Here is a 20,576-nt window from a genome sequence, read left to right as displayed (position 1 = left end):
AATTTTGTTTAGGATTTTACTTTATTCTACTTCATGTCTTAGTTTACTTCATTTATTCTGAAATCAAACAAAATAACTAAAATTTGAAACAAAATATGTCAAATTTACATTCAAATCATTTGCACTGCCATGGCTTTACATTAGTGCAAATTTATTTGCATTGTAACCAAACACAGCCTAATATTTTCCTTTTTTGTTTACTTTTGTCTATGTAAAAATCTTTCTGAAGTTAAAATCCTCTTGTTGGGTCCCTGAAATCTGAATTTATACGATGCTCCAGAATCCACACCACAAAATCTGTGAAGATAAAAGCTGCACCAGTCATCAACCAAAGCTCCCAGCTTAGAGGCTTTAAGAAAATCCAAGCATTTTGGCTTGTCTCATCTCTGATTGGAACCACCATGGACACCCCTGATTCAGAGTATGGCAATGTAAAATCTACATACAATGATCTGTTGATCCCAAAAGGAAAGAAATGAAACGTTAGCTATGCATTTAATGTCAAAAGAACAACTGCCTTCCTTTCAATATATATCAAAGTAAGAAGGTAGATTCCTAACCTTGAGATAAACCTGATAAAGGAGTCCATCATAACTCCCAATACTTTGTCCATTGGGATTCATGTAGGGAACTAAATCATAAGGGACTGCAAATGGTAATCTGTTTATTATGGTACGAAAAACATCAATGGAAAAACCATCGAAAGATTTCGCATTGGTAGTAGTATCATTGATGACCTTCACAAATTCACTGAAACCATCTTTCACAGGAACTCCAATCTTTAGCCTCTTCCCTTTAGTGGGTATAACCCAACCTTTTGGTGTGATTGTTGAATCTCCTGGCCAGATTGGTGTGCTAAGATTGATCACTGAATCTGATTTACTCTTCCCTTTTAAATCTCGATGAAGTCCTTTCTCTACTGACCAATATCCAATAACCCTTTCTCCTTTCCCAATCACATTGAAGATTTGGAAAGTTGAAGGCTGTAAGTTCCCTTTAACCAAATTGAATTTACCACCCAATCCTCTAAATCTAGTAGCTAAGATCTTTTGCAGAAGTTTTGGACCCATCTGTGAGTATCCAAGGGTTGCAAGATCTGTTGAATGTTCACTACTTACTGTCTTAATGAAGCTAGTATTCATGGCTCCAACTCTCTCTGTTGCCATAGCCAATGCCCAGACTGTGTCATATGCCCACAACCCGAAGAGACTCAACTCTCCTATTTTTCTATTTGGCTTGTTCAAGGAGAATTCCTTCTCCCATCTAATTTTGAAATCATGAAGATTTTTCGACTTTGGAATGTAAGGTTTCAAACCCAATACGCCTTGCATGGAGTCAATGACTGTGGGATCCATTGGATCCAGTAGAAGCTGTCATGTGCACCACAAATACCCTAGTTTGCATGGTCATTAACAAATTAAGCTCTTCCAGTATTTGATCATCATTGGCATATAGAGGGATCACACTCCTGTAGGGCACACGGACCTCAATTTCTTGGAAAGCATCAATTAGATAAGGTATGACTCCATTCCCATAATCAGTATCTTCGTAGATAGGGACAACTTCTTTCCATCCATAATTCTGGAAAATGGATTTAATGGCTTTCACTTGAGATGAGTCATCTTGGGTTGTCCGAACAAAGAAATGACTTTGAATGGGTGAAAGAGGGACTGGTTGCGGAGAAAGAAGTGATGGGCACCTGAGCCTTGTCACCAAGATCAATCACAAATCTAGCTTGTGCTGATTTTTGTGGCCCAATGATGGCTTGTACGTTATCATTTTTCAACAAGTCTAAAGCTGCATATTAAAAAAAAAAAAACATAAAGTAACTATGGAATTTTCAAACAAAACAACTCTGCACCCTAAAATCAAGTTTTATAAGGATTAGTGATCAAAAAATAATTTATTGGTAAATGTCATTACCACAGGTTTAGTAAATGGATGGCTTGAGTTGGGTTGGATCGTATGCAGTTGATGACCAATCCATCCTCCAAACCACCCACATTATTTTTACTTCTTTCTTTTGAAAGAATACCTACACCCATTTTGACCCACTTGAATATTTAAATATATGTAAATGAAAGATTGTTGAGGAAAAAAAAAACCTTTCGGTTTTTTATATGGTGTGACCATCACCACTAGGTCTGGGTTAGTTAGAAAGAGAAAGGAGAGAGAAGAGAATCAAGAATGAGAGAGGAGTGAGAAAAGAGAAAAGCAAGAAGAGTGAGGGAGAGACCGAGAGAGGAGAGAGAGGAACTAGATAAGAGAGAAAATAAGGCTCCATTCACTTTTCAGTAAGTTATTTTCCAGATAAATAAATGACCATTTTAGCCATAAAAATTCATTATTAAAAGGGTCATTCTTGTCTCATTCAAGTGCTGGCAACTTTCCCCCTATGTGGGAAAATTATTTACTCACCTAAGAGATGGGTATCAGTCAAGTGATACTCAGGAAAATAAACTTTCCCTGGTCCCCACATAAATTTGAAAAAAAAAAAAAAAACACATGAGATTCTTATTCAATGGGAACCAAAATCCCATTAACCAACTTTCCCCCTCTCAAAATCCAAAAAATGAACACCCCCTAAAAGGGAGAGATGGGAGGAGAGACAGGGGTAGAAAGATGAAGGTGAAGGGAGAAAGGTTGAGGGGAGAGAGAGGATATGAGAAAAAATGGGGCAGAAGAATAGGATAGAGAGAGGAATGAAAGTTGGGAGAATAGGAAAAGAGAAGAATCAGATTGAGAAAAGAATTAGATAACTAAACATTTTATAACATTTACCAAAAAAAAAAACTTCTTTAATATAGTTGACCCAAATGGGTACACATAACCCAACCTAGTTCAACCAATCTTAATTGTCCCAATAGGCGGCTCAACCCATATTTTCATACCAGGGTGAGTTTGGTTGAATTGTAAGTAGGATTGTAATTAACTTGGGCAGGCCCATCCCGTGTTTTTCAGGCTTTTGTATGGATTGGGCCTGAATTTTCAGGCTTCAGGTAGGCTAAGCTTGATCTGAGACTGGCTTGACTCAACCCAAGTCCCAAGCTCAATTGATATTGTAGGATTTGCACATCTACATATGTATATATTTTGTTGTATAATTTATAACATATATGTGTGTATGATACTTAATGGTATACACCGTAAACTAAATGAATTTATTTATATTATGTGTATAGTTATTTTAAACTTACGACAAGATGTAAATACACATTGTTATGCATTTATAATATGACTAACATATCGATCGATCATATGATGGATTTTCCAAACAGAACGATTCTGCATCCTAAAGTAAAACTTTGTTAAAAGAATTAGTGAACATATAATGATAATAATATTATAATTAAAAAAAAAAAGCTCAAAAAATAATTTATTGTTAAATGTCATTACCCATAGGTGTAGCAAATGAATGGATTGGGTTGGGTTGGATGCAATTGAAGACCAATCCATTCTACTTGTAATTACGCCGCAAAGCTCAATAAAAAATTAATGTATAAAATATAGTTGGGCTAGGGTCAAACTTAAGGATTGAGTGTTAAGGTTGGGCCAAGGTTGGCCCACAATCCTGACCCAACCGGTCCGAGTAGCAACCTAGGTTGTAAATGGATGGGTTGGAAGTATCAAGTGGGTTAGCAATTGCCATCCGGTTCAAGCTATTTGGGCTTTGGGGTCTTGGGAGGGTTTACTGAATACACAAAAAGTATCAGCTCTCCTACCGGCCTAATTCCATCTTCACGCTAGTCAGTCTCAGATTATTACACATTTACACCAAGCGGCAACGGTTAGGAAAATTTTTGCACTTTTAATGATGTCAAATGTTCTTAAGCCATGTTTGTGAGTGCTTAAAAATAAGTGTTTATTTGAAATAAGTGCTTATTTAGATTAGGACTACACCATTAAGCACTTATTGGTATTTGGGAAATAAACCGGAAATAAGTGCTTATTTTAAAAATAAAGATTTATTTTTTTAAGCCTAAATTTTTAGTAATTTTGAAGTGTTCATACAATAAGCACTTATTCAAATTTTTTTCTCCCAAAATTGTCCCCAGTAAATTTTTAAAATACCAATTTTACATTTTCAATATTGTTGCTAAAGCAACAATATTGTTACTTCTGGGAAAATAAAGTCCTTTTACGAAAGCACTTTTATGAAAGCACTTTTACGAAAGCAATTTTATAAAAGTAATTTAATGAAAGTGCTTTTATAAAAGAACTTTTAGGAAAAAACTTTTATGGAAGTACTTTTACATGAAGCACTTGTATAAAAGTACTTTTGTAAAAGTACTTTCATAAGAGCACTTTTATGCAAGTACTTTTATAAGAGCACTTTTAAGAAAGTACTTTTCTAAGAACACTTTTATGAAAGTACTTTTATAAAAGTACTTTTACAAACATTTTTTTATAAAATAATTTTATAAAAGCACTTTTATGAAAGTACTATTACCAAAGTACTTATTTGAAAACACTTCTACGAAAGTACTTTTACGAAATCACTTCTATCAAAAGTGCTTTTGTTCATTCACTTGTATTGGATATTTTGAAAATTTGAAAGAAAATGAAGGACAAAAAAGTCACAAGTGCTTATTGGAGAAAAAGACCACCAAACACCCAATATAAAATAAGCGCTTTTTAAAATAAGCACTTGAAAAAGTGCTTATTTGAATAAGCACTTATTTTTAACATAAGAACTCCCAAACATGGCCTTAGTGATCGACTTAGTTTCATTTGGATATTTAATTAAAGCAACTAACATACCTTGATTAAATTGCTTGATTATTTATTGGGAAACTAAACTCAATTACTTGATTTATATTCATGAGTTTTAATACTAACAATGCAGGGATCATTTTTAGCACAGCTTGCCCTACAATATACTAAATATCAATGTTTTAAAAATTGACCCAAAACTGGAACCACTTTGGCCATCGGTTTTCAGGTCAGTGGTTTGACTGTTCGATTCAAATGAATAGCCTGTTTCAAATTAAAAAAAAATAGAAATAAAAATAATTAAAAATAAAAAATGGCCAAAAACCATTATCCGGGTCAAATGGGTTGATAGTTCAATCATTTGGGTCAATAGGTTATTGACCAAGTCAATAGTTTTTGGCCAAGAAACAGGTTAAGGGTAACAAAAAATTGTTGCTTGGACAGTTTCCAAGCTGAATGGTCTAAGCATTTAGGTCAGCGGCAGTTCGAAAATCATGTTAAATATTATATTTAATATATAATAAATTATATATTACCACTACTTTTTAATTTGAACTATTACTTTTATTAAATTCATTCTATTCCATCTCTCTAAATCATATTATATTTAAGACACTTTAAATAAATGAACTTTGTAGACTTTTCTTGACTAAAACACCACTAGAATTATGAATTTGATCCCTAACTATAACTGCATGGGCAGAAAATTTAATTTAAAGAACTATTGCTTTCCACTTCATTCAATTCCCTTTCATTAAGGGAACGTTTGGGACTGGTGCATTTCATGACTATTCCATTTCTTCCGATGTGTTGTGCACACCACATTAGCAAATAAACAGAATTGGTAAAAAAAATGGCATTTGGGAGCCCTGCTTAAAAAAAAAAAAAAAAAAAAACGTTTTTTTGTAATAATTAGCTTTGAGGTTCAGGAAAGGAGGGGTTTTTTGAAACACCAAATTTTTGTTCTTGAATCACCCGGGTGATCCTGAATTGCACTGGTGACATGACATATTGAAATTTGAAAAAATTGACTACTTTTTAAGATGTCACACTGTTGTCATTATAAATATATTACAATATTAAGTAAAATCAATTTAAACATCTAATCAGTTTACATCCCGTTTTTTTTTTTTTTCTAAAAAAATAGATAAAACGAACCACTTATAAAACGGAATGGTCGTGAAACGCAAGTCCCAAATATCCCCGTTTATCTCCTATTTTATCTCCTTAAATACTTTTATTTGAAGTACTCTTGTTTCTTATATCCAATATCTTGAAGGCCTATTTATGGTTCAGTTCGATCCCCTCAGATTATTTTATTGGTTCGCACATGTATCTATCGGCAGCTCCCCAAGACACACGAACCCCCCCACCCCCCCAACCCCACACACACCCCCCACCCACCCCCTCCATGAATTATGATAAATCTCCCCCCTTGACACTGTTCTGAATGGTATGAGCGCATTAGGATTTTTGAGATGGACTAAACAATAAAAACCCCTATTTTTATTAGTATAAAACCTATCTTGAAAACCAACATGAAAAATAAACCAACCTTTCATCCATCTAAATGATAAAAATTTAAGTATTACATTAATTTACAAAATTTTATGAAAATATTTAAACACATCTTTAATATTACATATTTATCATATTAAATAACAGTAGTATGATAAACAAAAAACAATATGGCATGCAACGGTTTGCCCAAAAGAGAGAGAGAGAGAGAGAGAGGATCTCCCCCTCCCGGCCTAGTTTATATCTTTGTCCTACTATTTGCCAAAAAGAAAAAAAAAAAACTTCTTTTAACTCAAATCCCAAATTTTAGCATTTGTTTTGCATATAAAAAAAAAAAAACTGAAATAAAAACATAAATTAGATATAAAATAATATACACATATATAGCATGTGGAATCAATTAATGTATTAATCTAGACTGATGGACAATTTCATATTGTCCATTCATTGTTACCACCTTCCAGGGGTATGCAATTTTATTTATTTATTCATTTATTTGGGGAGTCGGTAGACCCAGCCCCAGCCCCAGCCCCAGAAGTCTGTACCATTCTTCTAGTTAAAATGGGTTTTAACTATAAATCAAACCTAACTTAATCTTCTAAATTTATGATGAAGACAATAATTCCACACAAATTATGAAAGTATGGTTAATTTCCTCATAGGGTTGCTCATTAATTAACAAGTGACCAAACACCCAGTTGTGCTGATTGGGTGACGGGTCAAAGGATGCATTCATTGAATGGAACTTGTTTAAATAAATGAGATGCAAAAAGATTAAAATAGAAAAATAATAGATGATTTTAAAATATCTTTACCATGATGTTATATATCAAAATCAATGCAATAAATAGGAATACTTGCTTTGTTTTGTGTAGGTCATAAAGTTAAAAGCAGATAATTATTATATCATACCCTTATATTTTTACTTGAACAAGTGCATACATAACCGTATCCCTAGCTACCAACTACAATGCATTAGGGATATTTAATTTGTTGTATGTATTTATAATTTAACAATGTTAAAGAACCAATTATAAACGTTTTCGTTTTATAACTAGCTCAAAAATATTTAATTTTGCTCCTGTAATTCATAGCATCATAGATTTTGCCTTGAAACCATTCAAAATGTCTTAGAAATTTCTAACGTGGATAAAAGGACACGTTTCATGATAATAATTGGGCCTTAAGGACTGGAGAGCGAAAACGAAGCCCGATTCGGTCTTTGTATTGGTACTTTAAACTATAAACTTTTTAATTTCTTTTAGTTTTTTTTTATTTTAATTATAAACATATTTTTTATATATTATTTAATAAAAAATGAATTCCCAAAACAGGTATGTATCAAGGATAAAAACAATTTAACATTCCTAACAACGAAAGATAATGAAGTTTGGCAGACTGTAATCCGGTCTTTTACCGTTTGATTCGCCGTAGATCTAATAAGTCAACGTGCGGAAAAGATGCGAAGAGTCTAAAATGGGCAATTTTAGAGAAGCTCAAATAAAACTTCTGCAATTTTTTGCGAATCTTAATATAATATCTCAATGCGCCTTTTAAATGTTAGAGGTTTAGAGCTATACCAAAACGCCCTCGAAGTCTATTTTACACAGCCTTCTAGTTCTAGCAACCGAGTCCAAATCAGAAGTTTGACTTGAAGTCAAGAAGAGAGAGAAATTTTTCTTGAAGTGTCATGAGAAAGGAGATGATTCAGAAAGAACAAACGAGTTAGGAGAGGACTTTGTGTTTTTCTTTTTTTCTTTTTTTCTTTAGATACAAAGAAAACTCACATTGAAATTATCAGACCTATATATTTTGTATCATTGAGCCATGCATCCTAAAATACATCCACATTTTGCTGTAGATTATTAATATATATTCATTTGCAAAACAAATGGTTATTGAATACAACAGTTACTCCCAACTATTTGTAACTTACACCAATTACCTGTAACTTCTCTTCTTTCATTCAAATTATATTCAACTATATATCATACGCTCTATCTTTTGTATATATATAAACAAGGAGTCTAGTCAATGGAAGTTTGATTCTCAAACTAATCTTATTTGTGAAGTTAATTTGGTATCAAAGCAAATGGTGCAATAAGGATCTGAAATCACTAGCCAGAGAACTTCAACCTCCTCACTATTCTATGTGATAATGTTTTTCATTACTTCCCAATTAAATTGACTGGTCCAAACTTTATGATTTGGAGAGCCCAGGTTTTACCCATTTTTCCAAGCACATGGTCTCATGGGTTTCCTTGAAGGGACCAAGAAGACCCCACATTCCCACCAATATACGTTTACTTCTGATAACACTCCAGAAGATAAAGATGATCTCATCGATCACATCTACAGCAGTTACGTGATTAAGAGAGAAAGAAAGAACAAACTTACGTATAGTTGCTGAGAAATAACTAACTAGTGTAATAAGGAATTGAAATATATATACCTGCAGAAGCTGCGGCAACAACATCCTCGTTGGAGTCCCTGGTGTGAAGAACCAGTCTCGTTCTATAATCTGTATGAGCAGCATAGAAGTCAGAAAGCGCCATTCTGATGCAGGTCTCGGCCATCTCCCCGACTGTTGAATTCAAATCAAGAATCACGCCGATGGGAATCGAAGCTTTGGATTCAGAATCTCCATATCGAGCAGTCACCAATGTCGACAAGCAGCAGATGCAGAAGAGCAAGGAGAGAAGCTGTGCCTGTGCCGGTGGGTTCAACATTTTTGATCAAGGTCTGTTCTGATGAAGATTTCTCAAGGCTCAGATAAACTACTTTGCCATTTCATGGCTTATAAATAGAGAGGAAATAGACTGGATTAACCTTTAAGGAAGCCATTAGTTATCAGGAGTCACAGCTTCGCGGAAACCGATGTGATGGAATGACTTGTGGACCATAGTAGTAGACTGTAGAGTCGGCCGGAAAAGACGAGAATTAGAGAACTACTAAGACATGCATTAAATGTAAATGTTGCCGTTCTTTTTTCTTCTCCTTGGACATGTATTCCGTCTTAACGCGCTAAAGTTTAATTATCTTATGACACGGTCGTATCCACAGTGGATGTGTTAGATACCTAACAATCAAAATGTATAAAAATTTTCAGAAACAATAAGGAGTTAGGAGAGGTGGCTTTATACCATCCAACTGTGAATTGGACCGTTTCTTCCTTGAAAGCAAAAGCTGTGGAAACACCCATTGGGAATATCTCTCTATCAACCTGATGTTGCATGTAAGAAAGGATTTAATCATGTGGCAGTTGTATGTTGTATACTCTCAGAGGTTTTACTTTTCAGGAGATCCGAGCTGCTTGTCTAGACTGTTTTCCATGCAGCAAAACTGGTGCCACTGGGTTGTGCAAGCAGAACTGTTTTGCTATCGTTCACACAGTTCTCCTCGTAGCAAATCCGGCCTGTTTCCAAATAAAAACATGTACATTAATTACGGGTGTCCATAAAAAATCGAAAAACCAAAAAACAGAATCGAACCGAGAAAATTGAAGCGTTAAATGCGGTTAATAGAACCGATCACTTAGTTTTGGTTTGGAATTTTGAAAAAACAAAGGATTGGTTCGATTTTTGGTTAATTTACAAAAATAAAAAATAAAACATGTTAACTGAATCGACCGGTATATATAGTTATATGTATATTTTTAATATATGTCACATATTTTCTATATATTATATATAAATATATACTTATATTATATTTATAATAATGTATTTATAATTATATTATATATTTTTAAAATATTTATAATATATTATATATCATTTATTATTTATAATATAATATTATACATATATTTATATAATATATATTATAAATATAAAAAACCAAAAAATCAAAGAACCGAATCAGTCAAAAACCAAAACCAGTGGACCAGTTAACCCGTGGTACTGGTTCAGTTTCGGTTTAGAGAAATGGAAAAACCGGTACCACTGGTTCGATTTGCAAAATATGCACATGATTCGGTTAATTGAACCGTGGACACCCCTAACATTTATGGGATTAATGGTCAAGTGCTCATAGATATGGAAAGCGAGTAAATAGCTCACTGCTAGTTAGCAAAATTAAGGCTTATTAGGGTTATGTTTGGTCTTGTGGGTGTTTATTGGAAATCATCATTTGGTTTTACTGTATTTATCAAATAAACACTCAAAAATAAAAAAATGCTTTCATTTGTTTGGGTGAAGCATCCCAAAGTCTAGGCATTTATTGAAATGAAATGCTTATGTAGCACACACACACACTAGAAGATGTGTACATGCTTTATACATAGTAATTTTAGAAGACGATGATGATAATAATAGTAGTATTAATATATGTCCAATCTTTTCACATTTTTTATATTTCTATGTGTATAAAAAACAATTCTTATTTATCACATTTATTTTTTTTAGAATGATAAATATATAATATTAGAGATACGCTCAAATGTTTTCTACCAAATTTCTATATTTTTCATAACTTTTTGAATTTTTATCCTTTTTCAATTTTATTATATAATTATCACATCAAGGGTTGATATATTTGACCTAGAAGGTTAAACAATTGACCAACTGCCAAACAGAAAAAACAATTTCATTTTTGGGTTAGCTTAAAATTTTATGTTTCATATTCATTGTCAACAAATCAAGTCTTATTCATCATAATCATTTTTTCTTTATTATGATTAATAGAAAATATTAGACTTGTGCCCAAATTTTTCTACAATTTTTTTTATTTTAAATGTTTGTAATTATTTTTATTAAAAAATTCTTTTGTTTAATTATAATGTAATAGGTTGATCCATTTGACCCAAATGTTTGAATTTCTTACGAATCATCTAGATGAAAGAATAGTTGTATTCTTGGGTCAATTAAAAAAGCATGAATATTGATAAAAGTAAATCTAACTAATAAAATTTATTGGTAAGAAAAAAAAAACCTTAAATATAGGAATTAATGAGAGAATGAGAGTTATTACCTTAAACAAAAAGAATGGAATTAATAAGTCAATCTCACAATGGACTATCCATTATCTTTATTTTAATTTGAGCCTAAGCATTCAACTACTTCACAGAGGGGAAAAGAGATGCAAACTAGAGGGTTACAGTGACAAATGAAATTGGTGCTCTCTTTTACAATCCTGAAATAAACCTTTTGTTAGCCATACCTGATATGAAATTGTTTAGATGTAATTAGGTCTTTCAATTCAACCACAAGGTAGATAAATCATTTATCTGGTATGAACTTGAACCAGAGTTAGGACTGGCAATGGGGCGAGTTCGAGGTTAGAACCATATTCCCCATTCCTTACCTCAACATTGGAATAAATTCCCATCTTCGACCTCTATCCCCATCGGGGATAAAAATTACCCTCCATCCCCAATCATGGAGACAATTCTCCATTGGGGACCCGAATCCCCAAAATTTTTAAATTAAAGTTTTTTAAAATAGATTTTATTAATAATAATTTTTTTACACATAAAGGAATTTTAAATATATTTTAATATATATATATACAATACAAACAATATCATAAATAATATTATATATGGTTCATGTTTAATATCCATAATCGGGGTTGGGGTAGGGTAGGGAATTCACTGACCATCCCCATCCCTATCCCTAGTTGGGTATTACCATCAATCCCCATCCCCACCCCCCATCTCACCAAGACAATCTCCATCCCGGACCTCATCTGGTCAGGGAAGTAGAGTACCCAGTGGGGATAGAGAAAATTGTCATCCCTAACCAAAATGCAACCCTAGGTTATAAGCAAAAGCTTTCAATTCGACCCATTATTAAGCCCACATCATTCAAGTGGTTTTTACTTGTTCCATCTAGAAACATTTGGCCATTCATAAGCAAAGTATTTAGACCATCATGGAAATCTAACAAAGGACATTTTTATGAAAGTAATGCCATGGCTTTATAGACCCATAGCTCTCCTCTCAAATTCGTCATTTTCGAAAGTCCTTGCCTCAACTTTAACAAGGGCTTGGTAATACAACCTCATTTTATTTCTTCTACATACCGGTTAACTTTCATACATCTAAAACTAACTCAATCTATGTATAGGTTAGTCCTATTTGAAGAGTTTTGTTTTTTTTTTTTCTGAAAATGTTTCAAGCATATTATGTTTGTCGTTCTTTATGTGGATGAGACGATTTCATCGTTATAGAATTGTAAGGGCATGTACAAGTAGAGATGAGTATGGGCCACTACATTGTAGAGGCCCATACTCATACCAGATGCTATCGATACTAATATGATACACGTACACCCTGTATCAGATGTATCGTATCGATATTTCAATTATTGTTTTCAAGTTCATTAAAACATAATTTTAGGATGTGTTTGGTTTGAAAGAAAAGTAGGAAAAGGTAAAAAAAATGTAGGGAAAATGAAGGAAAAGGTATCTCATCGACTGAGATACCCATGTTCTTTTTTAGATTTATGTGGGGTCCATAAAAATTTCATTTTCCTTGGGTATCCTAGGTGGGTAATTAACTTTTCCACCCGGGGAAAAGTTGCCATCACTTGGATGGGACAAAATTGACCTTTTAATAATGGCTTTTTATGGTTAAAATGGTCATTGTCTTATTTACCTAGGAAATAAAAGAACATGGGTAAATGGACTTGCATGGGTTAGTGTTACCTGAGAAGCACTTACTTATGTAGTAGCTTCCAAAAAAATTAGCAGGGCCTTAGAAGAGAAATTATAAAAATTAATAGTAGGGAAGATCAAAAGTAAAATGAAATATAATAGTGAATCATGAACTAATGAAAGCATGGAGAACCAAGTTAATACCAAAATATGATAGCCAGCTGGTGACATTTAATAAATCTAAAATTAGATGTCTGGAAAGTTAAAAAGCTATTATTTGGGTCTGAAATTTGAAAAGAAGTAGAAATGTTTTTCTTCTTTTTAGAGGTTCTAAAAAGATATGATCATTTGAGTTGGAGCAATTCCCCAACATCTGATATTTGGAAGTTTACTATTTTACCCTTAGAAATAGACCATTTGATAATAGTATGAATAATAAAAAGAATATTAAATAAAAATAGTATTTAATAATAAAAAATATTATGATTTTTTTGAAATAAATAATTGTTTATTATTTAATTAATAATAATATTTATTTATTATTAACTAATAATAAATAAAAGCATTTTAATTATTACTAATAAACATTTTGTTAAATATTCTTACTACTATATAAATATTAATACTAAATACTATTATTTATTTAAATTAAAATGATATCATTTATAAATTTATAATAATAAGTATTTAGTAGTAATATACTTATTTTTAAATAATAATAGTATTACCATTATTACTATTATTGTGAAATGAATATTATTACTAATATTATTATTGATTTAAATGAATAAATTATTAGCAATGTCACTTTATCACATCTGAAATGCGTCTGACTCCAGTAAGACATGAAACTAGGTCTTACCAATTAAAATCTGAATTCGTATTCCAGATCCTCTAATCAAACTTAAATCATATCCAAATAGCAGTGGCATTTGAACAGCAAACCCTTCAGACCTCAAACATCTAAAAAGTGTTATCAAATGCCACCTTACTTCCATTCCAATACAATTAGGAGGGCAAGGCTGTGGTGTTGGAATTCTGTTTTTTTTTTCTTTTCTTTTCTTTTCTTTTGGCTGCATTTGTTTGCGATACAAACGCCGAACCAGGGTATTTATGCACCCCAATTTGCATTTGCGAACATTTGTTTGAAACGTAAAAGGTAATGATTATCAAAGTAAAATTGCATTTTCTAACACTTTTATACTCTAAAAAGAGAGCATTATTGTACCTATATTTTGATACAAATTTGTATTCATTTGATAATTAACTTTTTGACCAAAGTTGAGGCATTGGAGCATAAGATAGTTGAAGCAGTTAATGATGGGCCCATACCTTTGCAACGATTTCAAACAAACAGAATGAATGCAAAAATGGTTTAAAATGTGAACCGTGTTTGTATTCATGAACCAAAAAATGGGTAAATATGTAGTGTACATATTTGCGTTTGCATTACAACCAAACACAGCCTTCGTTTTTTTTTTTTTTTTGTCCTAGTGATCAACCTTAGAAGATTCATTATGCAATCGCTGACTGCAAAAGTTTTTTAAGGTGTTTCTCTCATTCCTCGGCCCAGTATATATGTTCATAGAAACTGTAATTTATGCTCAGTTTGGAAAGAGTACAAGTGCAAATGTGTAAAATACAAATATATACAAAATAATATAAAATATAAGGTTTTGCACTCTACATATTTGCATTTATACTCCTTCTAAATTGAGCCTGACTTGTTGGCAAAACGAGACCAAATCTGCTCCCACATAGGGCGCCTCACACCGACCTCACACTCACATCCTATCATGCATTGGGAACATCTCCCGTACTTATAAGTATTATTCACGGGAAATGTTCCCAATGCACGGTGGATGTGCCTATGAAGCGCCCATGTGTGAGGAGCAGATCCCGTTCCTGGCAAAACATCCTTGTACTTTGAGAGTACAAAATCATGGTCTAAACCTCCTTTTTTGTAAGCTAAATCTCTATGGAGATGTACATTGAAACTGTTGATTGAAGGATTTTGCCTTTTTTTTTTTTTGTTAATAAGGAACTTTCTTCGAAGAAATAAATAAATAATAGGAGGGCAAGGAAAACTACCCTTAAAATAGGTTATGATAAATGTCTTGTGAAGACGATAAATAAATAAATAAATAATAGGAGGGCAAGGAACAGTACCCTTAAAATAGGTGATGAAAAATGTGTTGTATTAACAGCACAAGGAAACCAAACTAGTAAGGAGTTTTGCATGTTCAAGCACTCGTCAGAGCCATTCAATGAAATAAATACAAGCTTTCTCACTAGACTTTGTACGAGCCCGGATCTCCTGCAAGCAAAAACTTTACGCACACGGCATCCAACCACACATAAGGAATATCGCACTGGATGCCTAGCAGAGTGTGTGCAGAGTTTTTTTCTTCCAGGAGATCCCATCGCAGCTTGTACTGCTGATTGAAAATTAGTGAATTTTTCAAGAATCTTCCACTCAAAATGCCAAATCATAAAACTATCATGTGTTCTTCTCCATGTTTGTGTTAGAATCTTTTCTATATTTTACTTCTCTTAAAAACACTATTGTACAACAATACAAGTTAGAGTAAAAGTAAAAAAAAAAAAGAAAAAAATAAGAAGACAGTTACCAATAAAATAACTTCAAGCACTAGTTACATTTAATTAATTTGATTCTATATCGAGACTTGGCATCTACTAGCTGCTTCACGACATCTTTCATTGTTGGTCTCTCACTTGGCTGTGCTGCTGTACATCTCAATGCCACCAATAATACATCAATCACTTCTTTAATGCTAATGGAATCCATGGATTCTTGCATGAGGCTTGGATCTGCAATCCTGTCAATGGCTTGAACTCTCCTCCAGATTGATCTTACCCAGTGCACTATATCTGTGCCCTGTGGAAATGAAGGATCCAGAGCTCTTTTTCTGCTAATCAGTTCAAGCAAAACTACTCCATAGCTGTATACATCTGATTCCTTACTCTTTTCTACTTTAAATGCAGTCTCTGTCATAGCAAGTAAGTTAGAATGTTAGAAGCAAATCTCTTGATACCAAGAGCTGTGAAGAAATTGAACCTATTGTCTGAAAAAGCATTAAACACAAACAAAAATAATGTTACTGTATAACAGAGCTAACTGATAATATAGAGATATTTATACCTGGTGATATATAGCCAATGGTACCGGCAACTGTGATGGACTGAACAGTGGCAGAGGATTGATCTATGAGTTTGGCAATGCCAAAATCAGAGATGTGAGGCTCCATGTCACCATCCAAAAGTATGTTATTTGGTTTAATATCTCGATGCACTATTGCAGGATTGCAATCATCGTGTAGATATGCTAATCCTTGGGCAGTTCCAAGTGCTATCTGGTATCGTACTTCCCACCTGAGGACTGGAGCTGGTTTAATCTCATGTAGAACATCATGGAGGCTTCCATTCTCCAAATACTTATACAAGATCAATCCATTGTCCTTCCTCAACCAGAAGGCTTCCAACCTTACCAGATTCCGGTGCTTGATCTTTCCAACAGTTTCAATTTCCCTAACCATGCTTTTAATATTTTCTCCTTTATGGCGTGAAAGTACAAGTTTCTTTACAGCATAAACTCTCCCCGGATCCAAGGCAGCCTTGTAAACAGTTCCATGTGCTCCTTTCCCTATCATAAATCTGTGGTCTAGATTATCAGTGGCCTCCATTATTTCACTTAATAAGAATGCTGAACCTTCCTTAGCAGAGATTTCAAATTCTGGTTTTGTTCTTCTGAACTTGAGATACATGCAATAGAACAAAACAAGCACTAAAAGGCAGAACGGCAATGATCCAAGAGCAATCATTGCAATCTTTACTCTAGTGAGGCCCTTCCTGTCACCCAATTGACGATTGCAAGGACTAATATTCTTATTCGCATTGCAACTTAAACCATCCCCAATAAGACAAGGAGCACAGAGATGGGGGTTGCCCCAGAATGAAGATGGTGAGGAGTTTAGAAACTTCATCAATCCATCTGGTATTGGATCACTAAAGAGATTATATGAAACATTCAACTCAACTAATGCACCAAGGGCACCAAGTTCTGATAGATTTCCTGTCAGATTGTTCCAAGATATATCCAATCTTATCAGCTTCCTCAATGTCCCCATCCCTGATGGAATTTCTCCCGTCAACCCATTACCACTGAGATTCAAAGCAATATCTAAGTCCTGCAATAATCCAATTGATGGAGGAATTTCACCACCAAGTATATTTCCCCCAAGTTGTAGCTCTAGAAGGCTACTGAATGCTGAAAAGAAATCTGGAATACCCTCACTGAAGAGATTCTCTCTCAAAATCAAATTGGACAATCGTGTCAAGTTCCTTATAGTCAATGGAATTGGACCATTTATTGAGTTGAATCCTAGATCCAGTTTCAACAACTTGTAACAATTTGAGATTTCTGGAGGTAAGGGACCGAGCAAATTGGTATGAGAAAGATTCAAAAGTTTCAGGTTCACAAGGTTTCCCATTTGTTGGGGTATGGGTCCTGTGAGATTATTCATGGACAAATTGATTGTCTCAAGATTGCTACAGTTACCCAAGCTTGAAGGAATTGTTCCATTTATGTTATTACCACTAATGTCCATGAATGAGAGGTTTGAGTTTTGCACAAAATCAGGAAGGGGGCCAGTGAGATGGTTATGTTTAAGAATCAATCTTTTCAAGGATGAACAGCTTCCAACATCTGAAGGTATGCTACCTTGAAGTAGATTTAGACCCATATTCAAAACCCTCAATCGTTTTCCAAAGCAAAGATTTGGTGGGATTTCACCAGAGAAAGAATTGTTAGTTAATTCCAACTGTACCAAGCTACTGTTAATCCCCAAGCTATAGGGTATCGCTCCAGAAAAATGGTTACTGAACAAGGAAACGTTTTCCAGATGATGGAGCTCAGTCATCTCAAAAGGCAATTCCCCTAACAAATTATTCTGATAAACCAAGAGGTATTTAAGGGCTGGAATCTTCCAAATGTTTATCGGAATCTCTCCAGTCAACCGGTTTGTATACAACTCCAGGTCCTCTAAATTACTCAGTGATCCTAATTCACTTGGAATTTCCCCTTCAAGTAGGTTGCTCTGCAATAATAGCTCCTTCAAGGAACTACAGGACCCAATCTCAGGTGGTATTTTCCCAGACAAAAGGTTTTCATTAATATAAAGATACTCTAGTTTTGTAAGTGAACCAAACGAAGAAGGGATCTGACCTGTTAACTTATTACCCAGAGCTGAAAAAACCGTCAACCTACTGCAGTTTCCCAAGCTCGACGGGATTTCTCCATCAAATTGATTGTATGACAGAACCATTACTATCAAATTCTTGCAACCACCTGAACCAAACCGAATCCTACCCTCAAGACTATTTGAACTGATGTCCAAGTACTCCAGAAGTTTCAGGTTGTTTAGACTATCCGGTAAAGCACCGACAAATTGGTTTTCAGTCAGATAGAGTTCTTGCAATTTAGTACAATTTCCAATAGATTCTGGTATTTCTCCACTAAGGAAATTTCCATAAAGTGATAAATACCTCAGATTCCTCAGGTTGACAATATTTCTAAGAACTTCACCAGTGAAACCATTCTCAGATAAGTCCAAGTATTCTAGAAGGCTGCAATTTGACAACTCTGCCGGGATCAAACCCGAGAAATTGTTGTTATTAAGATCAATCACCTTGAGGGATCTCAAAAGACCAATCTCCGGCCCTAATGAACCGGAGATTCCCAGACCCGACATGTTCAGGGAGATTACATTCCGGTTAAGGCCATCACAACGAATCCCTTTCCACTCGCATGGCGTGGAAACGGAAGAGTTCCAGCTCGATTTGATCGAAGGTGGCACAGTCAAACCTTTCAGTAGCGAAAGCAGAGCTTCTCCATCAGAGTTCAACCCAGAACCAGCACGAATCAAAACAAGAAACAAGACCAAGAAGAAGACGAAAAAACCTCTACACACAACAGCCATTACAGAAGAACAAATCAAAAAGGTAGAATGAATAACAAGTATGCTCACTCACCATACGGAAGAAATGCTGCAAGAGACCCAAAGCTCTAGCTTTTCATTTGAGGATTGAACCTGTAATTCGAGAGACAGAAGAGAAGAAAAACCATTAAATCCTAAGCTATTTCACTGAGCTTTGATATTTGGTGCTGCATTGTCTGGCCTCTGCACCCCTCGTTTCATTTCAGTATTTAAATTAAGTTTAACGACGACTTCACAATTCACATATGCTTTTGAGCTTTGACATCTCTAATTCTAGTCTACAAAAAATCAGTTTTGAAAATGGATCAAGTAATGTTTATGCTTCGAGTCAACCACTCCTTCGGTCCGAACTGGCAACTGAAACTGAATTAAGCAATGACTTCACAATGTTTATTTAATCTAAGTTCAGTATTTATTTAATTTAATTTGTTCGCCTTCACTCTTCATTTGGTCCCATGAGGGGTGTCGATTGGATTGGATTTGGTCCAATCCGATCCGGTCCAACGTGAATCCATTACAAATGGACCAGGTTCAATTTAAACTAATGAATAATTTGAGCCATTCTGGACCAGTCTAATTGAACGTTCAGACCAGTTCATTTTAATTTAAATTGGTTTCAGCCCAAACCCGGTCTATTGACATTTATACTCTTATCTTATATCAGTAAATTAGATATTTACTTAATCTAACCAAATCCAATAAAAAATTATTATGGACGGACCAGGTCCAGTCCAATCTAATAAATATTTTGGACTCAATTAATCCCATCCACTATATATTTGATCCGTCCAAATTAATTTAAGATTGGACAGGGTCCAGTCCAAAACTGGTCTATTGACACCCTTTGTCTCCCATCTCATTACTGAAAATGAATTACGCCAGTCACTATTTATGCTGCGAGTCAACCCGGTAGAACCTAAGGGATCCGACCCATTAGTCTATCATTAACAGGGTCGGTCCAAATATATTAATAGCATTTGAATTGGGTGCTCGTTCCTGTCCGATTAATACCCTAATCGGTTGAGTAAAAAAGATAGCTTGGAACATTTTTATTGTTACTTTTAATTGAAAAAAATTATTAAAAATAATATATAAAATATAATTAATTATTAATTATTTAAAATTTTAAAATATAAAATAATTATTTATTTTTAAATGTTTTTATTATTTAACTTTTGTTTAACAAAATCCGAGTATGAATCTCCACTAATGATCTATCTAAACGTATCATTTTTTTATCCCTGAAGAGCATCTAAATTTGTCATTTTACTGAAAATAAATAAAGGGTTCTATAAAGGATTCACAGTTGCGGTGTGACAGTGTCACCACTGTGCATAAATCCTCTACAGTACTAGTTCGGAAATCCAGGTTATGGAATTTGGATACCGGAGATTCTGATTATTCTACAAAAATCCACCATAACCAGATTTCAGGTGGGCTAATTCTGAATGGCTATAGAACCCACACATATATAAAATCATAACTAAATGTTTGGATTCTTATTAAAATCCAATTTGAGATAGAACCCATTATCTAAATTATACTATAAAAGTCAAACATTTTAGATAGAATCCATTTTATGAAAAGAAAATTCTACGGTTGGAATTGAAGTTGGTCAATTTTTGACATTGAGACTTCAACCTACTCAAGATGCAATAATAGATTAGGAGGAAGTAACTGTCAACGAAAAGAAGATTAATTAAATAATTAGATAATGGATCAAGTGGTTTA

The 20,576-nt window shown here is 33.9% G+C and overlaps 1 protein-coding gene and 1 pseudogene across 2 annotated transcripts; both read right to left on the bottom strand.

Moving 5' to 3' along the window:
* Positions 1-219: 219 nt before the first annotated feature.
* Positions 220-9,036, bottom strand: LOC148869942 (glutamate receptor 2.2-like; annotated as a pseudogene).
* A 6,297-nt stretch (positions 9,037-15,333) lies between these two features.
* LOC148869941 (uncharacterized) lies at positions 15,334-19,207 on the bottom strand. Of its 2 annotated transcripts, XM_088968856.1 has the most exons (3): positions 18,880-19,207; positions 15,992-18,712; positions 15,334-15,837 (listed from the first exon to the last, which is right to left on the bottom strand). In XM_088968856.1, the coding sequence occupies exons 2-3, from the start codon at positions 18,597-18,599 to the stop codon at positions 15,479-15,481; spliced, it is 2,967 nt and encodes a 988-aa protein (XP_088824982.1). In that variant the 5' UTR covers positions 18,600-18,712; positions 18,880-19,207; the 3' UTR covers positions 15,334-15,478. The 2 variants fall into 2 exon arrangements, with proteins under 2 accessions (XP_088824982.1, XP_088824981.1); XM_088968855.1 differs by having other exon boundaries at positions 15,992-19,207.
* Positions 19,208-20,576: the final 1,369 nt, after the last annotated feature.

Source organism: Nelumbo lutea, chromosome 2, assembly GCF_056320005.1.
Source record: "Nelumbo lutea isolate HS-2025 chromosome 2, American lotus-T2T, whole genome shotgun sequence".
Lineage (NCBI taxonomy): Eukaryota > Viridiplantae > Streptophyta > Magnoliopsida > Proteales > Nelumbonaceae > Nelumbo > Nelumbo lutea.
Note: the sequence above shows the minus strand (reverse complement) of the source record. Positions and strands in the feature narration are given on the sequence as shown.

Coding starts and splice junctions, on each gene's coding strand:
- LOC148869941 (XM_088968855.1), bottom strand. CDS start 18,827: ATGGCTGTTGTGTGTAGAGGTTTTTTCGTCTTCTTCTTGGTCTTGTTT. Junction 15,838..15,991: donor CATTGGCTATATATCACCAG/GTATAAATATCT, acceptor TTGCTATGACAG/AGACTGCATTTAAAGTAGAA.